General features: G+C 41.6%; 1 protein-coding gene across 1 annotated transcript in view; it reads left to right on the top strand.

Moving 5' to 3' along the window:
• Positions 1-27299, top strand: part of ROR1 (receptor tyrosine kinase like orphan receptor 1) — a 398760-nt gene that overhangs the window by 345307 nt on the left and 26154 nt on the right. Inside the window, exons 5-7 of the mRNA XM_049617051.1 lie at positions 14192-14319; positions 16245-16562; positions 18608-18853. Of these exons, the coding sequence (XP_049473008.1) occupies positions 14192-14319; positions 16245-16562; positions 18608-18853 (692 nt within the window). The remainder of the gene's footprint in view (positions 1-14191; positions 14320-16244; positions 16563-18607; positions 18854-27299) is intronic.

The raw sequence follows: 27299 nt of genomic DNA, 5'->3' as shown, positions 1-27299 counted from the left end.
GTTACTTGAAAACTGGACTAGCTAAGAAGTTTGTTTGTGGCTTTCTCATCCTATATTCATTGAAGTGACCAATATCTATTGTGTACCTGAGGATGGCAATGTGGTTTATGGAGAGTGTCAGCCACAGAGATGACACAGATTTCCATTTTACATGACCCTTTGGCAGCCTCATAGAGGGTGGACGGGAAGAGTAGAAGACTTGGAGGCTGACATCCCAGTCAGGGGACTGTGGTGGTGAGTCAGCTGAGGGGTGGTGGGCACCTGAGCCAGGAGGGAGGAGGGGGCTCAAATTCAAGAAGCTCTTTGGAAGCCAATTTAGTTTTCAAGTTAGAATGTTGCTACTCTTAAAGGCTGCCCCTTTTCATCTTCTTGTCTTCTTTGTTCCTTCCATTCAGCAGAACTAAATTCATGGAGAGGCTGAGTGGCCTGACAGGGAAAGTAGAAAAACTGGCTGTAAATTTCATGTTGTTAGATGAACTCAGGTTCCCTCTTTGCAGCCACCACCCAGAAGTTAAAATTAAAAGTGAGGGAGATTTAATTCACTCGTTAAATTTTTTTTTAAAAAATTTGTCAACAACTTGACACTTTTCTAGGCACAATAGGGACATAGCAGTGACCAAGCAAAGTTCCTATCCTCACAAAGTTTGTATATAAACAATAAACAAAAATGTTTAGTATAGCATATATCTGATGATACTAAGTGCAAAGGGTAATAATCATTTAGGTAAGGACAAGAGGGAATGTGATAGGCATGAGGTCAGAGAAATGGTGGGGGTAGCAGAAGACTATGTAGCGATGTTGTAATGACTCCAGTTTTACTTAGCGTGAGAAGGGAAACCATTGGAGGAGTTGAAGCAGAGGAAGGAAATTAATTGGTTTATGTCCTACAAGGATTCCCTCCACCTGCCATGTGGAGAATCGGCCAAGAATATGAATAGAAAGACTAGTTGTGAGGCTGTTAGAAAAGATCATGTGGAGGTAATGGTGGCCTGAACCAGAGAGTAACAGTAAAGATGAGTTTGGGATAAAATTTGAAGGAAGTGAAAACATGAGCTGATGGTCTGGATAAGGATTATGAAGGAAAGTGTAGAGTCAAGGAGAACTCAAAAGTTTTTGCTGTGACCAGTTGGGAAGAAGGAATTATTATTTACTGGGATGTAGAAAGAACGCAAGAATGGTCTTTGAGGAAAATAAAGAGTCTAATTTTAGACATGCAGAGTTTGAATCCTTTTTAGATACCCAAGTGGAGATATGGAGGCTGAAGTTCAGAGAGTATTCTTAGCTAGAGATATGAATTTGGGATTCATCAGCACAGAAATGGTCATTTAAAGGTAGGAGATGGGAAGATCAGGTAGGGAGTGACAGTAGAAGGAAGAGGTCTGAGAACTGAGCCTAGGGCTCTCAGTTGAATGGAATCTTGAGCTAGTGAAGTTGACTAAGAAGGCACAGGCAGAGAAGAGGAAAACCAAGAGAGAACCTTGTTCTGGAAGTCAAGTGAAGGAAAGTGTTTCAAGGAGTGATGAGCCGTGTGAAATGCTGCTGCTAGGTCAATAAAGACTGGAAGTTTACTGTTGGATTTTAGTAACATGGAGGTTGTTGACCTTGACAAGACCTCTTTCAGTGGAACGGCAAGGCAAAGGGTAGATCCAAGAGCAAATGGAAGAACTGGGGGAAACAGGTGCAGGTATCTCCGTTGAGAGAAATATTATTATAAAAGGGAGCAGAAAAATGTGGAGGCAGCTGAGCAGAACACAGTCTAAAAAGAATTTGCTTTAAAAATGGGAGATATTATAGCACATTGGTGTATTCATGGGAATGGTCCAATAGAGATGGGGAGAAATGGTGACAAACAGAGAAAAGGAACAATTGCCAGAACCATGCCCATGAGTAGGTGAGAAGGGATGAGATCCACCCATGCAAGCCAATGGTTGGGACTTAGAATGGAGCTCAGAGGGCCCATCCACTGTAACAGGATGGGAGGCAGTTTAGGGGTCAGGCGAAGTGCAGGCAGGGGTGGCAGTTTAATCAAACTTCTCTTCCCTAAGTCCTCTTTGACTTCATAGGCCATACTTACTTCTGCCCCCAACATGTCCACAGAATTCAGACACATGCATAATCTTACACATGATTAATCTTTGGTACAATGAGAAGGAAATGAAAGATACAAATTATTAAAAAGGAATCGGATAAAGAACTTCCAGCTAGAAATCTAAGTCAATGTAAGCATGACATGGGTGGGAAGTTTTGTCTGCTTTCTTCTCTCCAGTGTTTAGAACAGTGCCTGGTATATAGTAAGCAAATCAGTACATATTTCTAGAATAAGTAAAATAGAAAGGGACCTTATTATACTTTATAAGCAACTATCTATAAGTAGATACTTTGTATACGTTACCTTATTTAATATGTCAGCTTAATAGATATGGAGACAGAAGCTCAGAGAGATTTCATACCTAGCCCAAGGCCACACACAGCTAGCTGAAGCTGTTAGGATTGAACCCAGTATTTTGTGGGTCCCCAAAGCCCTGCCCTTTCTACTACACTGCACTCTGTCTAACTACTTGGTGAACTTGGTCAACTCACACAGCCACTTACTCTTGGTTCTTTCAACTTTAGAAAGGGTCGACCAGAGCCCTACAAAGTCCCATTCCAACTGAATGACTCATGAGTTGGTAAGCCCAGGGGACAGCTACAGGCATGGCACCTGCCTGAGTTCATAGTTTCCTATCACACCAACTCTTCCAGCAGTCTTGTATCATTTTCTGCCACTTCTGATGCAGGCTCAGCTCTTTCCATCAAAACAGCTGGATGTTCTGTACTCTGTGTCTTGGGTTTATTGCAGGTCCTTGTAGGAGGTTACGGCTCCTGTCCTTTCAAGCTGAGTCTACAATCTTAGACAATAATCTGCAACCTTAGAACTCCAGTCCCTTCATTGCCACACTGTTACTAATCACATCACTTGGTGGTGTCCCTTTGTTTTCAAGATAAAATCCAAGATTTGAGTGCACAGAGAAGGTAATGGAATGATGAACCTCTTTACTTGCCCAGACTCCACAGGTTAAGACCTGACCCTTGGACTCATCCTGCCTCTCATGTCCTATTATTCCCATTTAGCTGTACTCTGCCTCTGACTACACTTACCTCGGCTAGCCTACCACAGTTGACCCTTGAACAATGCAGGTTTGTACTGTGGGCCACTTCTAGGCATGTTATTTTCAATAAATATAGTACACTACTATAAATGTATTTTCTCTTCATTATGATTTTCTTAATAATGTTTTCTCCAGCTTACTTTATTATAAAAATATAATATATAACACCTATAACATATAAAATATGTGTTAATTCACTGTTTATGTTATCAGTGAGGTTTCTGGTCAACAGTAGGCTATTAGTAGTTAAGTTTTGGGGGAATCAAAAGTTATATACAGATTTTCAACTCCCCAGCCCCTGTGTTGTTCAAGGGCCAATTGTATTTAATCCATGATTTGTTGAATTATTCATCTTTTAAGCTATCACCTCCAGAAGGTGGAGTCTTAATTGAATGCCCCTTCTTTGGTTCTTAACTCAGCACTTCAAAACTTGTTGGTTGAAAAGGAGGAGGAATGGAAAGAGAACAGGAGGAAGGAAGGAAAGGGGAACAGAGACTGTATTTATCACACTTAAATTTCTCTTCTACTAGATTGTAGAATCCTAGTGAACAGGGATTATATTGTTGGTATCTGGAATGCCAAAAATATGAGTGCCCCTCCCCCCCACACAAATTCCATCCCTATTCCACATTCCTCCTTGAATAACCCATTGGATTTAACAATTCTTTTCCAGAGACCTATATATAGTCTAATGGATACTGCTTGTCTAATAACTATATTCCCATTTGGTGCATCAAAAATCAATCCTTATTTTAACATGAATTTCTGCCTCTACTACAATATTTTTAATGTGTAAGATTCTAGACCTGATATGGGCACCTCTGATTGCCTTATTTTGGGTTGGGGGTTGGGGGTTGGGGGCAGCATTAAACCCACCATTGCTTTTTATGGAGGCTGGTAGTCTTCCATAACTGCCATCCACAGAAGGGATAGGAAACAAAGCTGAGCGGAAACAGAACAGCAAGAACTGGGGATTGGGTTTCACCCCACTTCTGAGTAGCAATATGAAATTAAACTCTTCTAAGCAGTCCCTAAATTCCCTTTACCACTCTTTCCACAGACCTCTTCTTTTTTCAATCCATGGCCAAAGGCATAAAAGGAAAGTGAAAAACAAATCAAAGCAATCTTAATAACATTTGTGGTAGAAAATCTGACCAGATTGGTATGTGTGAATTTCATATTATTCTAAACTCCTTTTATTCTCAATGGGCAAATTTAGGGGTTATTTGAGGGCCTGATATTTGGAGAACTGCCAAAGAACATCCAAAGAGTTTCTAATGAGAACTTGGGGGGAGTGGATGGGGGCTGAACTGGGGGCTCCAAGTCCCACCGATGCATTCACAGCTCCAGCCTAAGGTTAGGGGCAAAGTAGACCCTTCACAGGAGGAAAAGTAAAAACACCCCAGTCTAACCTACCACAAAAGCCTCAGTAAATAGGAGAGGGTAAAAATCACTCATTCTTTTTATTAGTGATCTTTATATCCTTACAAATAGGTAACAGGGCAGTCCTATCATTTCAAATGTGTGTTTAAATAGGAATACAATATATTACATGCATAATTTTCCCTCACATTACATTTGTGAGATATAAGCCTGGGTAATTCTGCTCCTTTTCCAAAGTGAAATGCAACCCTTGCATTTTCAAACATCGCTATGAAGCAAAGCCAATACCTTCCCATTTCTAAGTTGGACACAAGGAACTATTATGTGCTGCTCTGGAAACTATGACAGAACATTATTCATCTGTTTGTTTTAATGGTTCATGGCCAAGAAAAAAATAACTTTTAAAATTTAATTTTTTAAAGCCGAAAAGTGGTGTGAGAAAGAGTGAGGGACGCTTGGTGAGGAAATTAGTGTTAACAATTGTTGGTGTCCAGGTGTGGGAAACAGCACAGGATACCCAACACAGTCACCTCAGAATTTCTTGTGCTCACAGAGGTGTTCCAGGGAGAGAAGAAGGGATGTTAAGAGTTAGGTGAGTTCTCAGCCTTCTAGATTGAGGTCCTCTCTGTGAGTCGTGGCCCCTCTGGGTTGATGGGTCTGGATTGGCTGGTTTGCTTTCAAAGCTGACCTTAAAGGTCAACTCTGTTAACGCATTACCCTCTTTGATGACCACTTACAGGTTGGTCTTTAGAGAACATAGTATCTAAATTAAGTTTGGAATCACATATTTAACCTGTAATCTCAGTCACAGCCAGCCTGAGGTAAAGTCTACTCTTGGCTCTCCAGACAGCTCCCTTTCCAAGACTCTCACTTTCTCTCCTTCATTCCCACCAACTCGTTCCACGTCTCTACCTGTGTTTGTCCTGATGCCCCTCCTCTGAGGATGGGTAGATATAACTAATAAAAATTAAATTATTTTCCTACCTCCTGGTTTGCAGTTAACCAAGGACGCTTCATGGCCCAGGCGTCTAAGGAAACAGAAGGAAGTATTTTTGAAGAGGTATAACTTTTAGACCACATCAGATTCTAATTCATTCTTAAAGTTTCCGTGTCTCTGATCATTTATCCATATTAGAATCATTTTGTATTCTTTACTTGGATTCTTAATTGTATATGTATTCCTCCCCCTTTTAAATAAATGACAGTGGATTTTCACCTTTAAGAGATGTGACTGTACCCCCCAAGGGAGTACCCTATTTCTGAGATGGGAAGCTTTGTACCCAGTTATTAGAGCTGGGCCTGGGGGGCATGATGTGTGGATCTGCCATGGCTATGCTTTAACTGAGTAGCTAATATGTGCCCTGATTTACAAATTTTATAAGGGATACTTTCCAGCTACCTATGGCCTTGACTGTCTTTGGGGCAGGCACTGGTAAATTATTTTTGCTTCTCCAGAATAGGTAATTTCATAGAGACAGAAAGCAGATTGATGGTTACCAGGAGCTGGGGAGAGGGAGACATAGGGAGTAACTACTAAATGAGTATGGAGATTTATTTTTGCAATGATGAAAATGTTTTGATACTAGATAGATGGAGGGAAAAAAAAGAAATTAGTACCCAAACGAGAGAAAATAACGCACACTTTGCTACACTGCTCACTGGAGCACACCTGGGGATACTATAATACACCCAGGACTACTTGGAGCTGTGTGATAGCTTTCCTTCAAACGAAAATTCAGAGCTTTGAGGACCGGCAGCTTGATGTGATTTCTTCTTCATGGCTCAAAATGGAGCTCTTAAGAGGGACTGAGTGGGGTATATTCAAAAGTGTTGGATTATTTCATTCACTGCGGTCTGTATACATGAGGCTGCAGGCTTGTGGACCACCCTCTTGGCATTCCAGTTGAAGAGCCATGAGAATCAGAACAAAGAAACCTGCTGATGCTGTGTAAACTGCCAGTGCTTACAGCAGATTAGTCTGCTTGGAAGCGACGTGCAAAGCCGGTCTGCAAAACTTCTCCCCAGAACTGAAGCTTGAAATTCCAGCCATTGGCCCGCTCCCAAGGTGCCTCAACCTTGTCCCTTGGATATATATAAACAATTTTTTTTAATTGAGGTGAAATTCACATATCCTTAAAATTAACCTTTTTTTAAATGTTCATTTATTTTTGAGTGAGAGAGACAGAGACAGAGCACGAGTGGGGGAGGGGCAGAGAGAGAGAGAGAGGGAGACACAGAATCTGAAGCAGACTCCAGGCTCTCAGCTGTCAGCACAGAGCCCAACACAGGGCTTGAAGCCATGAACCTCGGTACCATGACCTGAGCTGAAGTCAGACACTCAACTGACTGAGCCACCCAGGCCCCCCTAAAATTAACCATTTTAAAATGAGCCATTGGCACCTTCATTAGCACCTTCACAATGTTGTGTAACTGCTACTGCTTATCTAGTATCATAATATTTTCATCATATCAGGGTGCCTGGGTGGCTCAGTCAGTTGAGCCTCGGACTCTTGAATTCGGCTCAGGTCATGATCTCAGGGTCACGGGATTTAGCTCTGTATTGGGTTCTGAGGTGAGTGTGGAGCCTGCTTGAGATTTTCTTTCTCTCCCTCTGTCCCTCTCCCCCACTCATTCCCTCTCTCTCCCTCTCTCTCTCAAATTAAAAAAAATATGTATTTTCCTCATAGCAAAATAAAACTCCATACCTATTAAGTAGTTACTCCCTATTGCTCCCTCCCCACGTAGGAACCACCATTCTGCTTTCTGTCTCTATGAATTTATGTATTCTGGACATTTCATATAAATGGGATCGTAAAATATGTGGCCTTTCATGTCTGGCTTATCTCACTTAGCGTAATGCTTTTAGGATTCTTCCACATTGTAGCATGTCTCAGTTCTTCATTCCTTTTTTTATAGCTGAATGATAATCTCTTGCATGTATCTACTCACATTTTGTCTATCCCTGCACCTGGGGATGAGCATTTGGGGTTGTTTCCACTTTTTGGCTATTATAAATAGTGCTGCTGTGAACATTTGTATATTGGTATTTGTTTGAATACCTGCTTACTATTTTTTTATTTGAGTAAGATCTTTTTTAAGTTTATTTATTTATTTTGAGAGAGAGAGAGTGAGAGTGGAGAAGGGGCAGAGAGAGAAGAAGACAGAGAATCCCAAGTAGGCTCTGCACTGTCAGTGCAGAGTCTGATACAGGGCTCCAACTCACAAACCATGAGATCATGACCTGAGCTGAAATCAAGAGTTGGATGCTTAACCCACTGAGCCACCCAGGCTCCCTGAGTAAGATTTTATAGTTAGCAAGATACCTTTACATCCATTCTCTTCCCACTAAGGAGAGACATGCATTTTAACTGGTCTTATTACTCCAAAATGGAACTGTTTAGGGCCTAACTCATCAAAAAGTCTATTAGGCCTGCCCATGCTGCTGTGTAAAATCTGATAAAGAAGAAAGTGGCTCCCAGTTTGGAGGGTGCCTCAGGCATGTCACTGGGCCAGCCTGGGACAGCCCCATATCTATTACATCTGTTTCAGTGGTTGATGGTCAGGCAACAGGCCTTTTTTTCTACTTCTGAAGATCTGGAGGAGGACAGTTCTTAGCAGCAGCCTCTGCCTCATTCAGCAAGTGTTTCCTGAGGTGTGTGCTATGCCAGGGGCCTCGAGGAGGGAAGCTGAATCAGACATGGTCTTTGCCTTAGAGTTGTGGACACTAAACAGACAGACATAATGTGGAGTCAGAGGTGTGTGGGAGGGGTGTGATAAAGACACTGGCTGGGGTGGTGGGGGGATGGTCAGTGACTCATTTTCATGGGGGTATTTAGCATCTGGATCTTGAAGACAAGAAGGCATTCACAAGATGAAAAGAGGGTAGAAGGCATTCCAGGCCTCAGGAAGAGAATAAGCCAAGCCAGAGGAATAGCAAATTACCTTCCCTGTTTTGAGACTAGCAAAGTCATTCATGTGACAAATATCATCAGGTTCATAGGTTGACTAGCAGGAGCGAGACTGAAAAACTAGGGAGCAACTAGATTATGAAGGGCCTTGCATGCTGCAGTCAGGAAACTGAAGTGAGTGGGAAACTGGAATTTTAGTCAGGAAATGACCTGATTGGGTCTATGTTTGAAAAGATCACTGTGAAAAAAAAAAGAGGTTAGAGTGGGAGAGAGCCAAAGCATAAGAGACTGTTAAAAACTGAGAACAAATTGAGGGTTGATGGGGGGTGGGAGGGAGGGCAGGGTGGGTGATGGGTTATTGAGGAGGGCACCTTTTGGGATGAGCACTGGGTGTTGTATGGAAACCAATTTGACAGTAAATTTCATATATTAAAAAATAAAAAATAAAAAAAATAAAAATAAAAATAAAAAAAAAAAGAAAAGATCACTGTGTGACAAAGTGAATAATGAACCAGAGGACAGAGATGCCCTGTACTGATGAGTCCCACACCCTCCATCCCCAGCCTGTCTTCTCCATCATGCTGGCATGAAGCTAGGCCCAGATCTAAGTGTAAAGTCAGGGAAGATTGCCTTCATCTTCCACACATGGACCTCTCATTGGTTGCCCCAGCCTTCCTTGCTAGGCTGCAGGAAGTGCCCACAACAGCTAGCAAATATCAGTCTACACTAAGGGCTTCCTGACCAAATAGGTCATCTCTCCTGGAAGCATTGGAATTTAGAAGTAGGCCAAGCATCACGCAAGTAAGTGAATTTTTAGTGATGGGAATTCAACTACCCAGGGATAGACCCAGAAGGCATGATATAAGGTTAGTATAAAGATTAAACGATGGGGCGCCTGGGTGGCTCAGTCAGTTGGGTGTCCGACCTCGGCTCTGGTCATGATCTCGCGTCGTGAGTCCGAGCCCTGTGTCGGGCTCTGTGCTGACAGGTCAGAACCTGGAGCCTGCTTTGGATTTTGTGTCTCCCTCTCTCTCTGCCCCTCCCCCACTCATGCTCTGTCTCTGTCTCTCAAAAATGAATAAACATTAAAAAAATTTTTTAAAAAGATTCAATGAGCTCATCTGATGGCCTTCCTAAACTCCTCACCCCACCACATCTCCAGTTCTGTCTACACACAGTAAGGTTCCCACCCCTCCCATCCTGTAAGATTTTTTTTTTTTTACTTTTTATTTTGGAATATTTTTTATTTAAGAAAAGTTGCTAAAATAGTACAGAGAGTTTCCATATGTCCTTCATCTCATTCCCCCTAATGTTGACGTCTTGCATAAACATAGTGCGATCATCAAAAGTAAGAAATTATTGTTGGTATGACACAAACTAATCTACAGACTTCATTTGAATTTTGTCAGGTTTTGCAGTCATATTTCAGGGTTTCTTTTTAAATCATAGGTGTAGGACAACCACTGAGTTTGTCCTCTTGTGTCCCTTAAATTGAGGCAGCCTTCTGAGAGCCTGGACACTGCCCTCCCTAGAAGCTCTGAGAAGAGCACTCATGGGCCTCTCATAGTCCAATATTGGCACAACTCCATTTGGACATCAGTTTGGGGTATTCTGCATCTTTTCAGTCCCCCCACCCCATCTACCACCAATCCTTTCTCCCCCTTTCCTTCTCTCTGCTCCCCAAACTACAGATAGTCTCCAAATGCCCCATATCATACAACGTGCTTTTTCTACCTTTAGCGTTCTCTGCTTTGGTCGCTGGCCTGAGAAATTGGGCCAGAAACTTCTAAAGCTGTAAAGCGCCCTTGGGTTGTCACTTGCAGTGGTAGCATTTCCCTTTCCTGGGTTTCCAGTGGGTCCTGGGTGGATACCCCTACTTTTGCCATATTGGTCGTGGTCACTTTTAGCCCTATATGACCATCATCCTTCATAGGCCCCTTGGGGAGACCCTGGAGATGGAAGGCAAACTGGGTCTGCTCTTCCCTATCACAGTGAACTTAGAAGGCTACAGGGGTTGGCAATGTGATAACTAAATTACCTTTATGAGAAACTTGAGTCCCCATCACAAAGCTCCCCTGCATCTTGACATCATGGTGAGGTAGGTGGCACTTGTGCAAAATTCCATTTTCCCTGTCACAATGCACTCTTCTTCTGTGCAGAAAGAAGTCTCAGGCACACTCATTGCAAGTGCCCTTGCACTTTTGCTGCTTTGTGCTCCATGTTTTTAATTTGCTAAGCATGGAGGACATTAATGATGAAAGACGTGTGAGCTGGAGAAAAGCAGAGAGCTGATGAAAAGCAGAGAGCTTTTCATGAATGTTGGAGGAGCATTGGTTCCCCTCTTTGGAAAGCAGGAAAGGTGACTGTGACTCTATGTTTAAAAGAAAGCCTTTTTGCCACCTCAGCAGACACCAAAACATCTTCACAGCAGAAAGCCCTTGTAAGCAGTGCAAAAACTTTTATAATCAAACTGTTCAGAGGAAAGCTGTATCCTATGGTTGCAAGCACGAGTTTGGGGCAAATCTAGCTCTTCTGCTTGCTGTGTAAATTTAGACCAGGTCTTCACTCTTTCTGACCCTCAGTTTTCTCATCTGTGAAGTGGGCATGATCACACCTTCACCTTTTTTATAAGATCGTTGTCAGGATTAAGTGACTTAATATCAATTCTATATGCCAGTGAAACCTCACAGTTTCTGGCACAGAATAAAGGCTCATTTTAACGTCTCTTATTTATAATTAGGCTGATGTAAGTAAAAGTAGTATTGAAAAGCAGAACATCATTATAGATCGAACAACACGGTGTCATGGCTTGAGCTTGCTCTGTAAGTTTAAATTGTTTCTGCACCAATAACTGGCTTTGTGAATTTGAGCCAGTGACTCCTGTGAACTTGAATCTCTCCCTCTGTAAGATAAGGATGATACCACATAAGGAGCTACTTGGAAGAAAGCACTTAGCATAGTACCCAGCACAGAGTGGCAGACACTTAATAGAGGTTTGTTTTTCTAGTTCTGTGGTTCTCAACCACAGTCAAATCACCTGAGAGCTTTTTTAAAAGCATGCGTACTACGCTGCATCCCCAGAGAGTATGATTTAATAGGTCTGAGGTGGGGCTTAGGCGTTGGTATTTTTGAAAGCTTTCTGAGGAGATTCTTCCCAGCAGCCAGGGCTGAGAACTACTCCCTAGCAGATGACATTACATACTGGGTTTTTGTTTGTTTGTTTGTTTTGTTTTGCTCTTCATATCTGTTTTTAAGAGACTGGTCAGAATATCAGGAATTCTGGGTGCAGTCAAAAATTCACTACACCTGCAGCTCTAAGCCCTTGATAAGAAATATGCAGCCAAGGAATTGCATTCCATTTTATTATTAAAAAAAAAAAAAGTATTCAAAGAGTCTTTTTAGAGTCTTGAACTGGAAAGGTGGTAAGAAGTTTAGCCTAAGCCTCACACATAAAATATGGGAACTCCCAGTAGGTTGGGGATTTATATCGGGGGGTAATTCCAGGGTTTTGTCCTCCCAAGAGATATAAATTGAGGCCTTGAGAGTTTAACGTGGGGGAGGAAGAAGTGTTCTCATAATGACACCTTAAAAATCCAGGGCTCTGCTAATGCCTAAGGATAGAAAAGCATCATCATCATAGCAGGGGGTGGTGTGGAAGTGCATTCTGGTCTCAGTACTTTGGTTTCTAAGATCCAAGGCTAGGTCATCGAGAAACTTCTTTCTCCCCATAGGTTTATGGTATTAGTTACCCAATAAAAGCGGGGTTAATTTTACAACCCAAGTAAAATTTAAGCCAAAAAGGCTTCAACATTACTCTAGGATTTATGAAAGTAAACATGTGGAGTGCTTGCAGGATTTTGCAACATTAAAATTTCAATGTCTTCAAGTCAGGTATACGATGTATCCATTTGTATGTGTACTTGAAGGTTAAGTTTTTAAGAGCTTTGCAATACAAACTGTTTTGGGAACTAAAATGAAGATACTTTCTCCATCTCCACTTTCAAAATGACTGTTAGAGTGAACAGGGAGTAGAGAGCCACTGGAAACTGGCTTTTAATGACCAGCTTTATCAGATTTTTTCACCTGGTTTCCTGTTAGAGCAGGCTTTCTAGACTCCCACACTGAACCCCCAAGCGGCGAAGTCTAGCGCCACAAGGCTGACTACAGTCGATTTTACAACGTAGGAGCTTAGTAAATAATTGTCCTTTAAATAACTGTCTTCCTTGGTAATCATAAATACTTCAATAATAAGCATGTGTGACCTCTGAATAGCACTTTTTAAAAGCCTTTACATTTGATAGGATCCTCATGACTTTCACTCCTAGGGTTGAGAGGTCAATTATTATCTTCTTATAGATAAGAAAACCGTAGCTCAGAGGACTCGGAGAGATTCTAAGGACATGCAATGTTAAGCCCCGGAAGACAATTTCACTCTCCTGACTTTGGTCTACAGTACTTTAACTTAGACGAAACCAAAGAGGAAAAATATTTTCATTCAGACAGTGTATTGGTGGTTCCAGCCAGGTTAACAGAAGAGGAGCATCCAGGGTGGAAGTCAGCCCAGAAGCCTAGCAGGTGGCCTTTTGTTTGGCCGTGGTCTGCTTTTGAGAAGCAGCTGGCTATTCTGTACTCTGTTGTCTTGTGTTTATCGCAGGCCCTTGTAGGATATTATGGCCTCTATCCTTTCAGGCTGAATTTGCCATCTTGGGTCCTACTTTCTAGCCTTAGCTCTCTAGCCATTTGCCACACTGTCACTAACCACATTATCTGGGACTGTCACTAGCCACATTACCCTTTGTCTCCAGAATAAGATCTACTCCCCCTACCTTTTTATTATCATAATTTTGAGGTAACAACGTTTTTTAAGATTGGGGCCTGGTTGGCTCAGTCGGGTAAGCAGCCGACTCTTGGTTTAGGCTCAGGTCATGATCTCACAGTTTGTGGGTTCGAGCCCCACACTGGGCTCTGTGCGGTGGGTGCAGAGCCTGCTTGGGATTCTCTCGCTCCCCCTCTCTGCCCTTCCCCCACTCTCTCTCTCTTTTGCTCAAGATAAATAAATAAACTTGAAAAAATGTTTTAAAACTTTAAGATTGTTTTAAAAGTTTTCAGGGAATCATGAAAGCAAGATTTCCATTGCCATTTTCTTTAGATTTCCTGGGATTTAGTGACTCTTGAAATTGTGCGATCCACAGTTTGCCTGGACCTCTCTCTGCAGGGTAGAGATAATGGGTCTTAAGCAGTGAGGAGCCACATAACTGCACTGCCCTCTGGTTTCTTTCCAGCTGCACCCAGCTTCTCACCCCACGGAGCCTCCTAATTGACACATCAGTTGGAGTGGGTCTTGTGGATAATGCACCCACGCCTTTGTAGCAAATGACGCAGAAATAATCTGTGCTTAAAAAACAAAAAACTGTAGAACATGTGCCCAGATTTCCAACTCATTTCCTCTTTACTTTTATAACTACATCATCTTCCAGCCCACCACCAGCTGCGAAAATAAGTGCTTTCTCCCATATTTAAGGATGATTTTTGTGCTTAGAATGATTTTCTGGGGGTGAAGGAAACTTGAACAACGTGACCAGCAGATGTTTGAAGTGATGGATGGAACTGAGGCCGAGCCTGACTCCTCGGCCCAGTCTTTGGGATAATGTGCCCAGCTTCTCCCCCTAGCGACCGTTTAGCGCATTGCACAGTCAGAGCCGACTGAATGTGGATATATTGCACCAGCTAATGCTTGTGCTCTGGTTTTAGAGATGAGTATGAAGAAGATGGATTCTGTCAGCCATACAGAGGGATTGCATGTGCAAGATTTATTGGCAACCGCACTGTCTATATGGAGTCTTTGCACATGCAAGGGGAAATAGAAAATCAGATCACAGGTAAGTAACGCCAATGACATTGTATTGATACCTTGTGTAACTCTTTTTCTCACTGCAAGTTTTCTTGAGCTCTTCTTTTAACAAAAGATAAAGGGTTAGGGGTTGGAGGTTAGAAGCACAGGCGTTAGGAGCAGGACCACAAAGAAGCCTGAGATACGATCTCTGTGCTCTGGAATGTGCATAACAATACTTTATTGAAGGTTATTGCTCTTAGAGGGAAAAGATGCTCTGAAAAGTCTTTCATTTATTCAGACACTCCATAAATATTATTAGTGTTTCTGGTATATCAGGTACTGGGCTGGGCGCTGGGGACACGATAGTGTGGTGAATAAGCCAGGTTACATCTCTGCCCTCAAAGAGCTTACTATTTGGAAACAACATTGTGTAGACTAAAAGTCCCGTAAGTGCTAAGACAATTTAGAGTCCAGAATTCTGGATGCCATTACTGTGACTGTGGGGAAATCTCGTATTCTCCATGAAAGTCTCTTCATCTGTGAAGTGAGTGATAAGACAAGATGATCATATGTCTCTTCCTGCTCTAGCCTTCTATATTTTACCCCTCATTTTTCTGAATTGAAAGTATATTTTGAATCTAATAGTGAAGCACTTCCTAGAATGCAGGAGTGAAGTAATATAGGCCACCTTGTACAATTTTGCACCCCTGGTTCTGGTGGTTATAGTGGCCTTGAACTACTGCATTAGTGTGGTGATGCCTCAGTGCCATGTACCCTTTCAAGCCATTAAAATTGCCCTTATAAGAATCTGATAAGCTGTCAGTGTTAGCAAATAAAAATACAGAACACCCAGTTATATTTTAATTTCAGATAAACAATGGATAATTTTTTAGTATGCGTGTGTTCCAAATATTTATCTGAAATTGAAATGTAACTAAGTGCCTTGTAGTTTATTTATCTGGCAACCTTAGGATTTATGAGGCAAGAACAAACCTGAGGCAGGCACACAGAACAGCAAAAAGTCTAGAAACTATGTCCTATGAGGAATTTGAAGGCACTAAGAGGGGCCCAGGGGAGCTATTCAACCAGGAGAAGCAACCATAGAAAGCTGTAGTTGCCTTGCTAAAGACCTCAGGCTCTCAGGAGGAAGGACTCTGTGAAATTCCAGAAAGCAGAAGCAGGACTGATGGGAGGGGCTGTTGAAGGCACATTTTAACTTAACATAAGAACATTTTGACATACTCTTCACTAAGTATTCACAAAAATAAATGGGAGTTCCAACGTAAATGTTTCATCACCCATCTATAATGAGGTAGAAGCTCTTGTCAATGGAGGTTTGCAAAGGGACGCTAGTACTCTTTTTATACATGGATGCCAAACTGGATAAGAGGTTAGGCTGAGTGACCACTAATACACACACTGCAACCACTGAGTTGTGCTTTTTTGAGAACCTCCAAGAGAAATGCCTCATTTTCAGAAGATGGAATAGAAAGTATTCAAGCCACAAGAAATTAGACAAGTTCCCCAAAGTCATCCAATTCAGAGGCAAGACACAGATCTAAATCCTGTGATCAGCCTCAGCCGCCGCATAAAGCAAGTTCTGCCCTGCAGCTGTCAAATGTTTTAGAAGCTGCACAAAACTAATAAAACGTACCGGATGAAACACAAAGTTCTTTGCTTTGTAGTAAAAATGAAAAATATATTGTGCTTTAACCTAATTAATTCTTTTTATTAGGAAATGGTACATATGTAACTTAATCCTGTTTTTTTAACTTTGTAGTCAAAATGATTTTTTTTCAAGCCAGTGAAAGTAAGCTGCCTGGACATCTGAACTGAATCTCTTCTTGGCCTTGTCTATTTGAGCACAGCGGATTCCTTCCAGTGTGTGTTTATATCTGATATCTGTTGACTAGATAACCGAAGGAGATAAACCCTGGCCCCTGGGAGTTAATAACTGTGTTTGTTTTCCAGCTGCCTTCACCATGATTGGCACCTCCAGCCACTTATCTGATAAGTGCTCTCAGTTTGCCATTCCTTCCCTGTGCCACTATGCCTTCCCGTACTGCGACGAAACCTCATCCATCCCTAAGCCCCGGGACTTGTGTCGCGATGAATGTGAAATCCTGGAGAACGTCCTGTGTCAAACAGAGTACATTTTTGCAAGATCAAATCCCATGATCCTGATGAGGCTGAAACTACCAAACTGTGAAGATCTCCCCCAGCCAGAGAGCCCCGAAGCCGCAAACTGCATCCGGATTGGAATTCCCATGGCGGATCCCATAAATAAAAGTAGGTGACTCTTGACCTTCTGTGCTGCCTGGGGGCCAGCAACCCCATGGCACAGTGAAAACTGGACCTTGATCTGTAGTAATGATTCATATTGGTAGTCAGATTACCTTCCGATGGGCTAAATACTGTGTGGGGGCTTAGCATTCAATGGTAGATTACATGCAGTAACTATCTTTAAGAAGCTTCATGAAGAGGGGCGCCTGGGTGGCTCAGTCGGTTAGGCGGCCGACTTTGGCTCAGGTCATGATCTCGCAGTCTGTGAGTTCGAGCCCTGCGTCGGGCTCTGTGCTGACAGCTCAGAGCCTGGAGCCTGTTTCAGATTCTGTGTCTCCCTCTCTCTGACCCTCCCCCGTTCATGCTCTGTCTCTCTCTGTGTCAAAAATAAATAAACGTTAAAAAAAAAATTAAAAAAATAAAAAAAAAGAAGCTTCATGAAGAGAATGCATTTTTATTTTTATTTTTTAATATTTATTTTTGAGAGAGAAAGAGAGAGCATGCAAGCAGGGGCGGAACAGAGAGAGACAGACAGGGGATCCGAGGCAGGTTCTGTGCTGACAGCAGCGAGCCCCATGTGGGGGTCGAACTCACGAACCAGGAGATCACAACCTGAGCCAAAGTCAGAAACTCAACCCACTGAGCCACCCAGGCACCCCGATAATAAATGTTTAAATATAGTTGTTGGTTCCTCAATGACTTAAATAGAATTACCGTATGACCCTGCAATGCCACTCGTGGGTAGACACTCAGAGAATTTCAAATAGGTGTTCAAACAAAAACTTGTGTGTTAAGTGTTCATAGCGGCTCTATACACAATGGCTAAAAGGTAGAAACAACCCAAATGTCCAGCAGTGGATGAGTGGCTAAACAAATTGTGGTGTATCTATAGAATGAAATATTATTCATCCATAAAGAGGAATAAAATCCTGTTACATGCTACAGCATGGCTGAAACTTAAGAAAAGTATTACGTAAGTGAAAAAGGCCAGACGCCATTGTGTGATTCCTTTTATATGAAATATCCAGGAAAGACAAATCCATAGAGATAGAAAGCAGATTAGTGGTTGCCAGGGACCAGGGGAAGGGGGTGTGGGGAGTGACTGCTAAACGAGTATAGGGTTTCCTTTGAGATGATATACAAGTGTTCTGGAATGAGATAGTGGTGAAGGTTGCACAATGTTTTGAATCTTCTAAAGACACTAACGATAAATTTCACGATATGTGTACTGTACCACAATTTTTAAAATATATACATGGGGCTTGCCTCTCTCCACTGTCTTCTCACCTCTGTTCCTCTGTAATTTTCCATTTACCTAGAGTTAAGTTTTGCTGGTAATTTTTTAGTTTCCTTTTGGTATTTAATATTATTCTATTAGTTAAATGAGTTAATGCATCTAAAATGCTTAGAACTAGGCTTAGCACATAATAATAGTGATATCTTCATTACTATTATTATTACTATTATTTTATCATTGCCCCTCCATATTTTAATTTCAACTTAATGGATTTTTACAGTGCTTTCAAGTAAGTGCCATGGTGGTCACCTGGGGAGAGGATTTGCTTTTCACGAATATCCAGTGCATCAGCACACAGTGCCCCCAACTCCTGTGAGAAACTCATAATTCACTGCTCCTAATGAACATTTGCTGGGAACTAGGTTCTTTATCACACGATTCATGTCTAAAGACATCAAGCAGAAATGGAAAGAGCAGTTCAGCTTGAACCTTTCCTGAGCCATTCACTAGGAAATTACTCCTGTGCCCCCAGTTCTGATTTTTTTTTTTTTCTGTGTTCAGTATTAAAAATGCATGTGGAGGACTGGTTTTATTCCTGAAGCATAAGCTTTAAATCCTCCCAGGAATGTAACTGTGAGGCAGGACCTATGTCCCAGCCCAGCAAGCAGGGAGACTGCCCACATGGCCCCTGACCAGCAGGGAAGCCTTAGCCATGAGCTTAATTGCACGTCTTCCCTCCAGAAACGGCTGGCTGGAAGTTCCAGCATCTCCTGTTTCTTGCTCTCAGTTTGGGCCTTTCTCTTCTGTTTTTCAGACCACAAGTGCTATAACAGCACAGGTGTGGATTACCGGGGGACTGTCAGCGTGACCAAATCAGGGCGCCAGTGCCAGCCGTGGAATTCTCAGTACCCCCACACGCACACCTTCACCGCTCTCCGTTTCCCAGAACTGAATGGAGGCCATTCCTACTGCCGCAATCCGGGGAATCAGAAGGAGGCCCCCTGGTGCTTCACCTTGGATGAAAACTTTAAGTCTGACCTGTGTGACATCCCAGCATGTGGTAAATGCCTTTAATGTATTCAGTCACCTTTAAAAATCCCCTCTCCATCCCCCCCCCCCCCCCCCGCCCCACCCTTAGGAGAGTCTATGAGGGGCAAAGGAGATGGATAGTGTTTTTTTGGTCTCAAACTGGGTTTCTAAGACAGGTAAACCTTGCTGTTTCTGCATAAAACACCTTTTAGGGTACCAATGCACACTCTCGGGGAGGAAACTGCCTTATTCCTGCAACCATTGTGGTTCGTAGGGAAAATGGTGCAGGCGTGAAACCACTTGTCACAGTCATTTATGTAGTAAAAGATATTACCTGCAATGGTCCATGTCCAAGTGCACCCATTACTCAGTCATCCAGGGCAGAGTGTAGATAAACTGTGTCTTCTGTGTCATCCTTTTATGCTGCAGAAGTGTGGAAAGAAAATGAAATACCTGAATCAGTTTTTTGTTTTCTGTTTTTTGGAGTTGTTTTGTTTTGTTTTGTTTTTGTCTAGAAAAAATGTTTGGAGGGTAGGAGAAAGACCATGAAAGCAAGGGTGAAACCTGGAGTTTGGGACTGTTTTGGAACTGACTCATCTTCCTGGTCCTTCTTCTCATAGATGATGTCAACTGGGTTTCCCCAGCATAGAGGGAGAGTACGATGTCACTGCAGGAAAAGCCATAACAATAACAGGGACCTAATAATGATATCCACCTGGGAGGATGAATGAGTTGTTAACTGAAAAATTCTAGGAAATCGGGAAGATAGTAAATGCTTAATGAATATTATCTATTATAATTATTGTCTGGGCAGTATATAAAGAGGAATCTACTCTAATTAGTATGCAGTCTACATAAGGAATGTTTGCTCTGAGTTTAGCAAATATTATTTGAGAGCCCACTGTGGAGTAGGGGGTTTGAAAGAGAAATAAAATGTGATTCACATTACAATCACAATGCAGTGTGTATGATACAATAGAAGTTAGCACAAATGTTATGGAACAAAGAAGAGGAAGCTAAAACATACTAAAGAGGTCCATAGGAAGAAGTAATAAAAATGTTAAAAAGAAACCTTAGTGATGAAAATTTGGGAAACTTATTTTATAATTTCATTCTTATGTGTTACCTGTTACCATAGTGTCTTCTCTTGCAAAATGGTTTTATGGGTGCTTAAACATGCCAAGTTTGAGAAGGAGGTGACCAGACCCCTTTTGTGGTCTGGACTTTAAAATGCCTTCATATGCAGCATAAAGAACAAATTATGATGTAAAACTCTTCCAGAGCCACCATTGGAAACTTCAAAGCAAATTATCCTGTATTTTTTAAATGGTTTGCTCTTAGTAACTCATGACTTTTCTCACATGCTATATTCCACATTAATAGGAGAGGAATAAAAATAAAATGTAGATTTATAATCATTTACTTAGTTTCCACCTCTTCTCTTAAACTAGTTAAGGTACAAAGATCTGTAAGAGAGTCAAGGATAAAAGCAATACTCACTGAGCACCTTCCATGTGCCAGGCATGGTACTTGGGGTTGTCATGGGCTTTATTTATACTCACCCTTGCACTGTGACAAGTATTTTTTTTTTTAAGTTTATCTATTTATTTTGAGAGAGACAGTGCAAGCAGGGGAGGGGCAGAGAGAGAGGGAGAGAGAGAAAATCTTGGCAGGCTCTGTGCTGCCAACTGCAGAGCCCGACACAGAGCTAAAACTCACAAACCATGACATCATGACCTGAGTTGAAACCAAGAGTCAGTCGCTTAACTGAGCCACCCAGACATCCCTGTGACAGGTATTTTATTAACCCTATGTTGCTGGTAAATGGCAGGTCTGTCTGACTCTAAGCTCACCTTCTTGCTACTCTACCATGATAATTCAGAATACTGATATGTGTCCTCAGGGAAACCAAATGAATTGTTTTAAGGAAGAAACACATTGTTCACTCCACTCTGGGTAAATGCTCTTGTCCTTTAGATGACTTCTGACCCTTGATTTCCAACAAACGCCCCACAGAAGAAGGGAGATAATTTGTTCATAAACTGGAAAATTTGTTGATTAGCTGATTCGAGCTCTATTACAATTAATTTAGTATAGTCAAGACTCTAAGTTCTATCTAAAAAGTACTGTTTTCATGTCAATGACCTTCCTGAAGCAATCAGACCAAATACACACTCTGAGGGATAAAAGAAATCCTTGAACAGTCTTTCAGACTGGACAGAGAGAGAAAGATCACCTACATCTACAGAACACTTACCAGGTGCCTGCACAGTGCCCCATGCTTTACGTATTTGTATGCATTTAAAACTCATAACCACCCTGTGGGGTAGGTGTTATTAATGTAGTCCACTGAGGTTCAGAAGGACTAAAGGACTTGTCTAAATCACACAAATGGTGAGATTAGACCTTGGACTCTCATCTATCTACGTATAGCTCTGACCAAACTCAAAGCTCATGCTCTTTTCCCAAACACTCTGCTATCTCCCATTTAAAGATTTTTCAGAAATAAATAAAAGAATAACAATAGGCCTCACCTCTGAATTCCAGTATGTAGATTTTCATAATATGATAGGACATCGAAAAGTGTTCCCTTGCCAATAAGGAAATCCATCGTGGTATTACTCTGTATTATTACAGTATTAATCAGTACAGTGATGTTAGAAACACTCAGGGTATTTCTCTCTGAATATCAATCAGCAGAGGACACAGTTAACATTCTGATGACTGGTTAGGTCTAGTCATGTGAGATAGATTTAGAATGTTAAGCCTAGAGAAGACGAGGCAGTTTTCACCACTTACAATAATAATTTTTATTAAAAAGAACGTTTTCATTTCATTTTGAAAGAAAACAGTTCCTTTTGAATTCTTCAAGCCAAGCCACAAAGACATCCATTAAAGACACTGGGAACACTTGACATGTGATCTGGAAGCAGCTGCTGAGAGGCCAGTGGCTCCCCCGTGTGGGAATTAAAAAAGAAAACAGGCTGGCATCAGCTGTTGTGCCCAGGCAAGGCTTCTCAGAATTGCCCCTGGATAGACCACCTCTAGCAACCTAATCATAATAGCATCCCACTTTGATAACACTTGTTTAGGGCAGTTGATTTTTTTTTTCTCTTTTCATTCTTACACAATTATGAAAGATAAAGTAGGAATTTCCTGCCCTCTTTCACCATATGAGTAAATCAAGGCCCAGGGAAGTGGTAAGACTTACCCAAGACCACAAATCAACTAATAGAAACTAGGTCTGCTATGTCTAGGACACTTACTGCTCTTTGTTCTATACCACTGCTTCCCAATCGGCAGAAGTTTTGCCTTCTGGGGAACATTTGGCAATGTCTCAAGATATTTTGGTCATCACTCCTGGGTGGGGTTGTGAGATGCTACTGGTTTCTACTGGGTGGAGGCCAGAGAGGCTGCTAAACACCCTTCAATGCACAGAATGACCCACACAAAGAATTATCCAACCCAAAATGTCAACAGTGCCAGGATTGAGGAACCCTGAGACTGGATAGGAATTATACAATTTAGACTATATAATATAGTATATTGTATATATTATTAAAAAATTATGCAATTTAAACTATAAAATAATAATAACATTAGGGGCGCCTGGGTGGCTCAGTTGGTTAAGCATCCGACTTCAGCTCAGGTCATGATCTCACAGTCCGTGAGTTCAAGCCCCACATCGGGCTCTGTGCTGACAGCTCAGAGCCTGGAGCCTGCTTCAGATTCTGTGTCTCACTCTCTCTCTCTGCCTCTCCCCTGCTCATGGTCTGTCTCTCTCTGTTTCAAAAATAAATTTAAAAAAACATTAAGAAAATAATAATAATAACATTAAACAGGAGTGCCTGGGTGGCTCAGTTGGTTACGAGTCCGACTTCATCTCAGGTCATGATCTCACGGTTCGTGAGTTCAAGCCCCACATCAAACTCACTGCTTTCAGCACAGATCCCTCTTCAGATCCTCTGTCCCCTCTCTCTCTGACACTTCCCTGCTAGTATTCTCTCTCAAAATAAATAAATAAACTTAAAAAAAACAATAACATTAAACAGCAGTTGCCATTTATTGAGTGTTTATAATGAGCCAAAGACCGTGCTAAGAGTTTTTTAATGCATTATCTCATGTATAATAGTTCTGTAATCCAGTGAGTTGCATTTTATTCTACCCTAGAAGAGAAAACAGAGACATAGAGAGGTGAAATAACTTCCGAGGCCACATGGTTAATAAGAAATGAACTCAGGACTCAAACCTATAGCTGGTCTTGTGTACTCTATGATTTATGTATGGGTGTATCTGTATATACAGAGAGAGAGAGAGAGAGAGAGAGAGAGACTGAGGATAACTTTTCATCTTACAATGAGTTGAAATCGTGTGGGGCAGATTTGAAATGAGTCCTTTCCCTTCTCCCTCTGAAAATGGGATGGAATCTCATGGGAATGTTCCTGCATTCTTTAGTTAAGTAAAAGTTGAGGAGATTTCAAAATCTCCATGTGGTTTCTCATTTTCCTACTGATAACTTTTGTTTTCGTTTCAACCAAGTAAGGCTAAAAGGAGTTGAGGCCTAATTAAATGCAGAATGTGAGCATTTGTTGTACTTTCTAGAATAAAGGCATTTGAGAACGGTCTGCCACAGACCGTTTTATCTGCAAACTTTCGCTTTAAGACAGAACATAAAATTAAACACAACCAAATATGTTTGCTGTGAATTCTGGGAATTGGCTAGGACTCTGTGCATGTGCCCAAGCCAGTGCTTGGAGGAAGTGACAGGACAAAAGATAGTTTGGGCGAGACCTGACCTCCCATCCTCCCTGTCTTTTCCTCCCTATCCCAGGCATCTAACAACAACTCGAACAGTTAATTATTTATTTAGTCACTCACTGAAACCAGTTTGTGTTGGGCTTCTACTATGCTTCAGACTTTGTGAACAGGGTAGATCAAAGCATGCCCTCATGTAGCCTACAATCTAGTGAAAGAATCTGATGGAAAAAGTATGAATCACGTTAAACACTGTCTTATAGCTCTGACAATTTATGTACGCCGTTACATGCTTGGCATTTTAGTTATGACTGTGGTCTGTTGAACACTGTGCCAGGTTCCTTAACACCAGCATCTGGCCTGGGACTTAGCTGATGTTTAATAAAATGTGTTGAATTAATGAATCCTCATAATAACCACAGGATAAAGGTATCCTCTCCGTTTTACTGATGGAGAAGCTGAGGCAATGTTGTTTTTACTACAGCCAAGATTCAAACCAGGTCCACAGGATTCTAGGTCCAGTCTTCTGTTCACCATGGCACAGTTACCTTAAAGTACAAATTCTAGGTTATTCAGAGGAATAAACGATGCTTTATCATTTTCCTCCTTTTGATCACTATGAACTATCTAGGTCTTTGGGTTGCTGTCCATTGATTTTCTTATTTGCAGCTCCACACATGCAGGAGTAGGGCCCCAGCCAGGAAGTCATCTACTCTGAGAGACCCTAGGTGCTCCACTCAGCCTCAGCCCTGATGAGGACTAGCTCCCCCAGCAGCTCCACGCAGGGCTCGCAATGTTTGCCCATTTCCCGTTAAATCCACCTCTCCTCCCTTCCCGGCAGCCCCACGTCCCCAGTCCTCAGAGTTGGCCATTTTCCCTGAGATCCTGCCTGCAAACCTTCATTCACTACGCCTTTACCTCTAGTCACTGTGGCCACCTTCCAAGCCAAATACTGTGGGTTGGGTGGAAACTACGTCGAAAAAGAAACATTTGCCTATGTTCTTTCCAACTGGCACCTAGGCACACCTCCCAGGTTCACAGTTTCACTGTAGCCCTTATCATTGCTTTTCTATGCAGCCCTGGGGGCAGATCCATGGAAAAGGCCTGTTTCTCTGGGAGCAGCTTTTGCATGATCTGACCATTTGACTTTGGCTGTATTCTACCACAAGACTTAACGTTCTTTCTCTCTCCCCCGGCTATCTGAGATCTTCTGTTGGTTCCTCTCTCAAATTGTATGGCGAAGCTGAATCTTGATTGTAGTGGTGTTTTCCTCTTCAAACCTCCGTCCTTTATTCTACTGTAGATTAAGTCTAGAGGCCACGTTTCTTCCGCCAGCCAGGCTAGCACATCTGAGAGACCTCTACCAAACAACTAGAACTTCCAAGCAGCGGTATTGTTTTAGTCCTCAACCAGTTTCACCATAGAGTGCCCAATGATAAAAAAAAAAAAAAAAATTAGTGGGCCATTTGGCTCCACTTGCAGTTTTCATACCTGGCCTATTACTTTTGTATTTCCTTTTAAGTCCTTGGCTTGCAACAGTTTGCCAAAGGGCACATTGCCCAGTTCTGTGCCTGAATAGCCCTGACTTGTCCCATAACCTTACAAACACCCGCCCTGGGTTCTGCTTTGTCACAAACCATTTTCTACAATGTGGTGGTTTACAGTTCGGGGCAAGGCAGATGTTTTCCAGATTGCGAACACTGCAGTTTTTAACTCACTCTGTCAGCAGCCTTCTCCCATATTTCATAGAAGACCTGTTGTAAGGCAATTTGTCTTTCAGCCATTTCTTCAAACCAAAATTGAACATTACAGTGAATTGGATGGTGGGGAGGGGGAACGGAGGGAGGAATAGAGCACTGCTTTGTATGGTTTGAAGTTTTCCGGAAGAGTTATTTTTATGCTACAGAGATTTTCAAGATGTACTTTATTCTCCAGTCTCTATACATTTTTGACAAAGTAAAGAACAATAGTTACCCAAAACTTATAACTAAGTCATGTTCCATAAACATTTTTAACCATAAATTAATTTTTCTCAAAGGTATTTTTATTGTTCTCAAAATATATTGAGTCATGTACCCAGTGTGTCAGCTGCTCCAGCAATAAGCTCTGGGAAGCTCTTAACTCTTTTGGCCCACCACCATGCCAATGGGAAGGGCTCCTGGTCACTTTAACCCTTTGGTGACAGAATTCTGATACAACACCACAGTGATCTCTGCTATTGGCTTTCTATCAGCCAAGATTCTGGCAGAAAGCAAAAGGGACAAGCAGACACACTATGGAGAACTTCATAAAGAGACTGTTTATGAAGGTGTTGGCAGAATTAGGAGAAACCAATAAGGTGAAGGACCCATGGCTAGCAGAAGTGGGAGGCATTATCCAAGGCTTGAGGAGTCAAACGAATGATTGGTTACCTTACCTTGTGGAACACAGCTGAGGCTGAAGAGAGGGCTGTTCAAAGGCTCTGGCCTTTAATAGAGGGAGGCAGTCAATCCTCTGCAACTCAGCAAGGGGAAAGCCTGGGAACAAACATGTGAACCATACTCTTCTTGCCCTGGGCAGTTCTTCTTGTCCTGCCAATGTCTCCCATTGGCTGAACCTGACTGGAAGCCAGAGGACAAGGGTGCCCACGGATATTGTCCATAGAAGTCAGCCTCAGCATAGAGCTGAGGAGAAAAGACCAATACTGGATCTGAGGACACTCAGGGAAAAATATTCATCACTAAATATTCATCACTAACTTTAAATCAGTTACTTCGCAAGAAAGCCAAAAGTACAGTAGGGGTCTAAATAAGGTATGTCAAATCAGATTATAAAATCAGAGAGCTTTGGGAGGAACCATAGAAACTATCCAGGCTCTATTTGACCATTGCCAGAGACCTTCAGAGACAGGGACATCTCACCACCCCAAAGAGGTTGTGGGATGGCTCCCACTGCTCAAAGTCTGCATTTGTAAGTCTGAAATCAAAACTTCTATGTGAAATCCCCTCATTTTTAAAAACTGTTGACCACTAACTCAAATTAGAAAAAACAAAAACAAAACTAATAAGGAACAAATCTATGTACTAGATCCAGTTTGTAACCTCTGGTGTCATTTATCATCCAAATTCCAAAGTACCTATTACATCCTTCATTTAATTTTTAATTTGGTCTAAAGAGCATGTAGCTCTTCCAACCTTTCCTTACCCATCTTCCTCTTCCTCTGAATGTTTCTTGCTTTTTTAAAGCCCTTCTTAAAAACATGGCTCTTAGAATAGACCTTTTTGGTATTTTTAAATCAGTGAAGGTAGAAAAGGACCATGATACTTTTTATCATTACTCAGTATTGCCAATGAATGTTTTTTTGTTTGTTTGTTTGGTTTGGTTTTTGTTTTTGTTTTTGTTTTTTTGCTAAAAGTGCCATATATAAAAATTTTTGGAGCAATTTCATTGTGCTATTACTGGGTCCAACTGAGACTTCAAGTCTTCATTAAAATTTATTAGTCTTCCTTTTTCCACTTTTCTTTTCTTTTTTTTTTTTTTGTTTTGTTACATAAAAAATTATTTAGTAGATTTGCTTAATCATGGGATTCTTTAAGCAAGAACTCTAACGTAACTGCAAGCTATAATATTTATTTGTAAAATTTCAATTGTTTTTGGGTCATTATTTTAGCCTGTATATTTTATTTCTATACATCTTATTTCTATAATCAGGGATCTTTCCTAGATTTTGGTCATTTTCAAGT

This window comes from Panthera uncia (assembly GCF_023721935.1).
Source record: "Panthera uncia isolate 11264 chromosome C1 unlocalized genomic scaffold, Puncia_PCG_1.0 HiC_scaffold_4, whole genome shotgun sequence".
NCBI classification, from domain to species: domain Eukaryota; kingdom Metazoa; phylum Chordata; class Mammalia; order Carnivora; family Felidae; genus Panthera; species Panthera uncia.
The sequence above is the reverse complement of the archived record's forward strand: the minus strand, read 5'-3'. Positions and strand labels throughout refer to the sequence as shown.